This window comes from Rutilus rutilus (assembly GCF_951802725.1).
Source record: "Rutilus rutilus genome assembly, chromosome: 15".
NCBI classification, from domain to species: Eukaryota; Metazoa; Chordata; class Actinopteri; order Cypriniformes; family Leuciscidae; genus Rutilus; species Rutilus rutilus.
In genome coordinates this window covers 13,160,389-13,168,869 of record NC_140220.1, presented here as the reverse complement: position 1 = coordinate 13,168,869, position 8,481 = coordinate 13,160,389, and the positions used below count along the sequence as shown (strand labels likewise).

Sequence of the window (8,481 nt, the reverse complement as noted above, 5' to 3'; positions counted from 1 at the left end):
TGTGTATTTGTGTATTTGTTTATATGACAGAGTACTAGGGCCACACTGAGGAAAAAGGATAAAGTCATACATTTATGAGGCTGGTTCTTTCTGCAGAAAAGCTACATATTCTTTTTACAGTTTTGATACTTATGACAATGTGATACTTAATATTCTGGCACATCAGCATGTCTTTGTTTATGAAACCATACTGAAGTACAATTTCACGAAATGCCCCACATCTGTCATTTTAACAACTGTCCTCCTTTAAAACAACTGGTTACAATATTATGACTTGTCTTTTTTTTCCCTCTGTGGCCCTATATTCTATCATTTTATATATAGCCTTATAGTCTATGGGAAACTGTAAACTATCTAATGATAGCAACATCATCTAAAAATCATTATTTATCCAAAATGATTGAAATTAATGATCACAAACGTTTAAATAATGACAGTGGGTCTAGTTATATGTGATAACAATGTATAGTGAGCAGTGAAATAACTATTGGTTTCCATTTGTGGTGACTGCTGACTGACATTAGGGATGAGATTAAATAGATCCTGGAATTTAGCCTGGTCTGGAGCAGGCTAGCTCCACAGAATAAATCTCCATGGTAATTTATACCATAACATATCCTCCTGCCCCCTATCCAGCTTTAGTGCAACCGGATTACGGATCAATTGAGCCAGGATCACCAAGATATCCTGGCTTAATCCCTTATCCTAGTTTTGTGCAACGGGCCCCTGTTTGTGAAACCTCTGCAGGCCTTGGTGTTTTTGTGTGTGTGTGTGTGTGTGTGTGTGTGTGTGTGTGTGTGTGTGTGTTTACATACATATTCCAATTGATATATAAACTTTAAGAAATATAAAATGTATGAATAAATAAAACGATAGATAAATATACGGATCGGTTCGTCATCGTTGTGCGCCACTCGCATCGGTTACCCTGGCAACTAGACTCTAACTTTACACAACATGGCATCCCCTGTACATTTAGAGATCGTCGGTCTGTTAAGCAAACACAATTTTCAAAGAGCCAAAAGCATTGCGGAGGTAAAGTTTTTTTAAGATGCTGACCACTTTGCATTTTGGCGTGGCTAACTAATAACGATGCTGACTGCACACCTGTTCACAAAAGCTATAACGTTAACGTCTGCTGCACTTAACTTACAGGGTTTGAAAAATAAATTCCCGGAGTCATTTGATGATCCAACAATTCGCCCGCTTCTTGAATGTGACTGGCATGACTATTTAGCTAACAAAAAGAAGGTATGGCACTTGTTATTTTACTGCTCGCTTGTTTTCAACACTACAGTAACATTATATCTGCGGAACAAATCAAATAGCCTACGTACGTTTTCTTCTCAAGGAGCTGAGAGGAGAGGTTTGGCAGTACACTGGATGTCTAATGTCCTTTGCAAACGGTCAGTTGCTCGGTGATGAGAGGAAACTGTCCACCTGGGCAGAGAAAGAGTGGAAGTTTTCTTTTCATCGACCACAGGCGCTTTATATGGCCCTGGCTGAGGAGTATTACACCAGCTATATGCGAAGCACAGCTGTAAATAAACACGACAAACAACGGAGCAAGACATAACTAATAATACAAACCCAGAGAAATACATAAATAAACATACTTCATTTGTATGCAAACTACAACCATTTAACATTTCTCATAATACCTCCAAGGTGTGCAACATCTGCTCTCTCTTTCTCACAGCACATTTTTGTTTATATGGATATTGAAAGCGGTGGAGAGGTATTTGGCAGGCTGTTGTTTGAGGTAAGGATATCTTCTGCTTCTTGATGAGGTAAGTTACAGTGAAAATGTATTTCCGGGCCATTCTTCTCTACTCTGAAAGTTTAAAATGTAACCTGCCAGCTGTTCTCAGACGTGTGTCCAAAGACGTGCAGGAACTTCAAGGCCCTGTGCACTGGAGAGGCAGGTTTGTCCAAGAGTAACCTTGAGTTGAGCTACAAGGCCTCAATTTTCCACAGAGTTGTGCCAAATGGCTGGCTGCAGGGTGGAGGTAAGAAGCAGTAATGCATTTACACATTTATGATAATTTAATACATATCATAAATGTGAAAAATGTAATTATACATCCATTTTATACAGTTATACATTTATGTACACACACACACACAATACCAGTAATACAATGACTGTATAAAAATGTTTATGTTTTTAATTACAGATATTTCACCTGAAAGGAAAGGCACTGGGGGAGACTCTATCTATGGTCCAACATTTGAGGGTATAGGCCTATGCTTATTAACAAATTTATGTGGCACACAAATTCTGTGTGTAATCCCTACTTTAACACAATACTTGCTTAAATGTATGATATAGGCTACATATTGATTCATGCATATAAAAAGCACTAGGCTGTTCTCTCCTCTAGATGAGAGTTTTGTCATATCCCACAACAAGCGTGGCATCCTGGGAATGGCTAACCAAGGTGCTCACAGCAACGGCTCTCAGTTCTACATCACACTACAGCCAGCGTCCTGGATGGACTACAAATATCTGGCTTTTGGGTAATGACCCTAATACATTGTCTTGATATTTGGCTTTGCATTATTAATGCAGACATCATACAAAGTTAAATACCTTTGCTATTTAACACTATTACAAAATCCAAAGTCTCCATCACAGCTTTTTCCCTCTCTCCCAGGCAACTCATTGAAGGCACTGCGGTTCTAAAGAGAATAGAGGCAGTGCCCACCTACAACGAACGTCCCAAACAGGACTGCAAAATAGCAGCATGTGGAATATTTGAGCCCTGAGTTTTCACATGTGGCCTATAGATCAAGAAAGCAATACAAAAGGAGAAGCATTTTTAATAACCATTTGTGATGTATGTGGACAGGTGTGCACCATGTGTTTTTTAATGGTCGACCCAATATTTTTGCCATATTGCCAATATTTCAGCGTAAACATTCAACAAATAAATTGACCTAAAATTAAAAACCTCTCTATATATGATTTAAATATTCAGTTTGACTTATTTCTATGGTGCTTTTCTTCCTTTGCCCATGGCAACTAACCGCTGTTGTTCCAAAAAGCAGTGATCTGCAGTGACGTGCACATTATCGTAAGCTTGGCGAAAGAGTCTGTTGAAGTGCTGCTGAGAAACAACCACGTTGAGTGTGCATTGCTGTAAAATAGATTTATTTACTTGAGAGAGAGAGAAAGAGAGAGAGAGAGAGAGAGACCCTGTCAGTTAAACCCAAAAAGACTAAAATAATGATATATTCCGAAAAAGATCCAACCACCAAGACCAACATCATAGCTTTAAATTAGACAACATGCTCCTTGAACACACACAGAACTACACTTACCGTGGCATAAATATTAGCAACACAGGAAATTTTAACAAAGCTGTCAATGACCTCAGAGATAAGGCACAGAGAGCTTTTTATGCTATTAAGAGAACTATCCAAATTGAAATCCCAATCAGAATCTGGCTAAAAATATTCAAATCAGTAATAGACCCCATGGCGCTCTGCGGGTGTGACGTCTGGGGTCCACTCACAAACCAAGAGTTTACTAAATGGGACAAACACCCAATAGAGACTCCTCAGACCGAACAATGCAAAAAACTGCAACGAGTACAGTGCAAAAACTCAAATAATGCCTGCAGAGCAGAATTAGGATTATACCCAATTATAATCACAATTTAAAAAAGGGCCATTAAATTATATGCCCACTTACAAAGCCCTGAACTACCAAGAGCTGATGCCAGAAAGAAACATCTTTGGCCAATTGGTCTTAGAGCTGACTACACAAACCAAAACATGTCTGACTGACTGAGAATAAAAACTTAGCCAGACCAAACCAAATAATTAAAACACAAAAAGAAAAATACCTCAAACTTTGGACAGACGCAACAGCCCAACAAAGTAAACTGGAATGCTATTTGGCCCTAAACAGATAGGCTACTATAATTTGGCAGGATACTGAGCAGTGACCGACCCTAAGCTTAGAAAAGTCCCGAGCATGTACATACTTCCTATGTGCTGTTGCTTGGGTATTCACAGTATTCATAAAACTAGGTGAAAAGTTCCCAGACTTTAGCAAGCTTCTGAAATGCACTGCTGAATTCGGAACCACATACGTAACATAGTAAACCACATTACTACGATTTCTTTCTGTGGTAGGCTACAGGTAAGACTAGTACGCTAGTAGCCTATGTGGTTCCGAACTTATCAAGGCTGTCCGAAATTGCATACTCTCTCGAGTAGGTACTTATTTTGAATAAGTAATTACTTCATGACCGCTAAAAAATATATAGATTCTATAATCTATATTATGAATGTGTGTCTAAAATGACCATAAATAGGTATTTTTTTCGGATGAACACCGCGTTTATTAACAACCCGCAACACACCACCTTTACTTGTGCTTCTCGTCACTGAGCAACAGTGAAACAGAGTCGCGAGAGTTTTTTGACATACGTCATGACATCAGAGCAAGGCGGACTGCAATCGGACACATTTCTAACCGGCATGCATCTCGTGCTGATCGGTTCTGCGCAGATTTTGCTCATCTCAAACAAGCCTAGTAATCAAGGGGGGTAATCCATCAGCTGGAAACCGAAGCTTCCATGTGGGCCGCCATTGATTAGCAGACCATCACTTGCTGTTAGCATTCCATTGACTCCAATTCATTTTGGCGTCACTTTGACAGCGAATAACTTTACATCTGAGGCGTTTAAAGATTCCATTTGTCCATTATTTATTTCTAAAGAAACACAATTTTTTTTAAAAGGCTCCATTACCTAGTATCTTACGTTATGACCCCGTAGAAGCAGTTTTTGTAAAAATAGGCTAAAGATTGCGTCATAACCACGCGACTCTCTGTCGCACAGTAGAGAAATTACCGTATAGACAGGAGGAGAAGCTTGCAGGCAATCGGGGGGACGTGGAGGCAAAATGACAAAATAATTCATCAGAATACTTAGCAAAAGTTGCTCCTGCTCCTAGCTCATGGACACCTCCTACTCACGCTCTCCGTCTCTGCAAGTTTCAGAAGGGAATGATTCAGATTTCTCTTGGCACAGCCACTAGAAGACAGACAGGTTGCTCACGTCACATCTACGTCGTCAAGCTCAGTTTGAGTCTGTGCAGTACGTTAAGCCATCAGGAACTGAGTGCTTCTAATTGACTTCACTTTTCTCTGTTGAATCCAATGGGGTCGCTGTGTCCATTTCTTTTACTGTCTATGCTAGTAATCTGGACGTTTTGCATTCACCATTAGTGGTTGACCGATATTGGATTTTTAATGGCGGATGCCGATACCGATACTGAGAAAGCAATTTGGCCGATTGGCTGATATGAGGCCAATACAATACATGTGAATACAGTAAATGAGAGACATAACGAATATTGGTGAAACTAAATAAACATTTATTGTACATAATATTTATGCAATATTCTTTTTGCAATAAAAAATATTTACTAAGAAATTAAAATGTAAACAAAAAGGTAACACTTCAATAAATAAAGTTTTAGTGCAGCTTCTTGTCTGCTTAAATATTTACAAAAATGAATTGGTGAAAAACTTAAACAAACAAAATGCAAACAAATGCAATGAGGTACTGTTGTGGTATTTTTTTTCTTCCCTGTTGCAGCTCCCATTTTCACCACGTTACTGCAAATATTGCACTTTGCATTCCCTGGTGTTGGCTCTGTAAAGTATTCCCACAGGGGATTTGTTTTCTGTCCAGCCATAGCAGAATGAAAAAACAAAAAAACATTTTATATTAAACTGTTATGTTTGATTTTTTCAGTCACATAAATAATCACCATGTTTTTATCATCATATGACCTAGCAGCTTCTTCACTGCCACTCATAAATCCTCTGTGGCTTCATGGGATAGAGTGTCCATCATATGCAAGCTGCGTCCGAAATCGCATACTTTCTTTAGTAGGTGGTTATTTTGAATAAGTAATTACCTTACGACCGCTAAAAAAGTAAGTTCTATGTAATATGAATGTAATCCGGACGTACTACATTCGTCATGTTATCATTATTATGTGACCTATCAGCGTCAGTTGCATCGCTTTACTGCCATAACAAATCATCTCCCGTGGCCTCATGGGATAGTAAAGTGACCATCGTATGCACACTTCAGAATCTCGCCGGAAGAAGAAGGTCCGGGTACTTTTTGCCTACTCTTTTATGAGTACTATGAATTCGGACAAACTTCTTTTGTCACATACTGTTTTCGCCTACTAACGTTATATAGGGAAGTATACGATTTCGGATGCAGCCCAATTTCATGTTTGTCAACGCAAGTTAGCTAATACGCCATTTGCGACTCAAAACACAAATAACAACTGGCTACGAAATGTAACTTTGCAGATTAATAGCAGGCCAATTAATAATATAAGAAGAATATAAATTAATACCATAATATTGTTGCAATGTTCCTTGATGCTCGGCCGATTACTTTTTGTACGTTGTAATGGACTATTTTTCTTAGCGGAAGCTTAAGTGGGTAACGTATTTTATCCCTGACAAAATGAGGGTGAAATTATTATAAAATACATTTTCGTATGGGAAACGGTTCATTGGATCACACGATATTGTGTAGCTCAACGGCCTCGTTCATGAAATACAATAGTCCATTTAAAAAAAAAAAAAAGCATTTGTTTTAATGGCCGTTGGTTAAGATTGAGTGTGTTTGGGTAAAGCACTAAAAGCACACTGCTGGGCTGAAGTGTCACCGTCCTCCTCGAGCATGCCATGTGTTTAGGACTGACAACCGAGCAGACTGACTGACTGACCAAAACACTCACCATGACCACACCGTTTTCTCCCCCGCTGTACATTCAGCGATACCAGTTTGTTATCGATTACGTGCAAACCTACCGACCTAGAAAGGTAAATACATTTCAAACTTGCATTTTAAAGTTAAGTTGCGTTGGCCTTTGACGCTTCGTTTGAACTTGCGTGCTTATCAGTAGTCTTTTTACATCTTCCTACATTAATTTGATTGCATTTCTCCGTCCGCAGGTCATCGATTTCGGATGCGCTGAATGTCGCTTACTGAAAAAACTGAAGTTTCATCGCAACGGTATACAGTTACTAGTGGGAATTGATATCAACAGTGTCGTCCTCCTAAAAAAAATGTAAGTTTGGCATTTGCCTGCGAACTACTCATGTTTGTGTAGTATATGGCATTAAAATGGAACAATCTCATAAGGCCAACGTTTTATACTACATAAGTGGAATTAGGGGCCTGCATACTTTGGGCCATCTCAAAAAGATGGCATCTTTTTTCTTGCCAGGCATACATTGGCTCCACTTGTGAGTGACTACCTTCAGCCAAGCGACGGGCCTTTGACCATTGAGTTGTACCAAGGGTCTGTCACGGAGCGGGAGCCGTGCACCAGAGGATTTGATCTTGTGACATGTGTTGAGCTGTGAGTGTGCCACATATCCTGTTTTTCAAGCATATAAACTAAACATTACTTGAAAATTGTATGTTCTACTTGAGTTTTTCAACTTGCCAACGTCTCTTACCCCTTTAAGAATCGAACATCTGGAGCTTGAGAAGGTGGAGAGCTTTTCAGAGGTGGTGTTTGGGTACATGGCACCAGGTGCCGTGATTGTCAGCACACCCAATGCAGAGTTCAACCCTCTGTTGCCGGGCCTGAGAGGCTTCAGAGACTACGATCACAAATTCGAATGGACTAGAGATGAGTTTCAGACTTGGTAAGGAAATGTTCAGTATCTAGTGTAAACATTTTCCAGTGTTGATTTAAGATCCAATTTAAGGATCAATTTTAAAAAAATGTTTTGGCTTAAAGGGTTAGTTCACCCAAAAATGAAAATTATCCCATAATTTACTCACCCTCAAGCCATCCTAGGTGTATATATGGCTTTCTTCTTTCAGCCAAACACAATCCGGAGTAAACTGTAATAATAAAAAAAAATCCTGGCTCTTCCAAGCTTTATAATGGGAGTGAATGGCACCATAGTTTTTGAAGCTCCAAAAAGCACACCCATCCATCATAAAAGTAATCCACATGGCTCCAGGGGGTTAATAAAGGCCTTGTGAAGCGAAGCAATGCGTTTTTGTAAGAAAAATATCCATATTTATAGCTTTATAAACTATAAACAATGGTTTCCGGTAATTGCCGTACTTGAGTCTACTGTAGCTCCGGCGGAAGAGTGACCTATGATTCGAAGGGTGAGTAAATTATGGGATTATTTTCATTTTTGGGTAAACTAACCCTTTAAAAAATGTCCCAATTCTGTCTCTCCCTCAGGGCTCACAGAGTTTGTAGAGAATATGGTTACTCCGTGCAGTTCACTGGAGTTGGAGAAGCTCTTGGCCACTGGAGAGATGTGGGATTCTGCACACAGATCGGTGTGTTCCAGAGGAATTTTGATGGGATAAATTGGTCCATGAGCAATGCTGAACGCTTGGAACCCTCAGTGTACAGACTGGTGAGAAATTTGTATTTTTTTCTTAAGAGGTTTTTTTC

At 39.3% G+C, this 8,481-nt stretch overlaps 2 protein-coding genes across 2 annotated transcripts in view; both read left to right on the top strand.

Moving 5' to 3' along the window:
* Positions 1 to 957: 957 nt before the first annotated feature.
* Positions 958 to 2,967, top strand: ppil6 (peptidylprolyl isomerase (cyclophilin)-like 6; the record flags this gene model as incomplete). The annotated part of the gene is made up of 8 exons (XM_084431453.1): positions 958 to 1,035; positions 1,156 to 1,251; positions 1,352 to 1,540; positions 1,700 to 1,762; positions 1,862 to 2,009; positions 2,178 to 2,237; positions 2,385 to 2,520; positions 2,658 to 2,967. The coding sequence occupies 8 exons, from the start codon at positions 958 to 960 to the stop codon at positions 2,767 to 2,769; spliced, it is 882 nt and encodes a 293-aa protein (XP_084287579.1). The 3' UTR covers positions 2,770 to 2,967.
* A 3,109-nt stretch (positions 2,968 to 6,076) lies between these two features.
* Positions 6,077 to 8,481, top strand: part of henmt1 (HEN methyltransferase 1) — a 5,538-nt gene continuing 3,133 nt past the window's right edge. Inside the window, exons 1-5 of the mRNA XM_084433227.1 lie at positions 6,077 to 6,871; positions 7,004 to 7,119; positions 7,279 to 7,413; positions 7,523 to 7,705; positions 8,263 to 8,443. Of these exons, the coding sequence (XP_084289353.1) occupies positions 6,788 to 6,871; positions 7,004 to 7,119; positions 7,279 to 7,413; positions 7,523 to 7,705; positions 8,263 to 8,443 (699 nt within the window). The 5' untranslated portion in view covers positions 6,077 to 6,787. The remainder of the gene's footprint in view (positions 6,872 to 7,003; positions 7,120 to 7,278; positions 7,414 to 7,522; positions 7,706 to 8,262; positions 8,444 to 8,481) is intronic.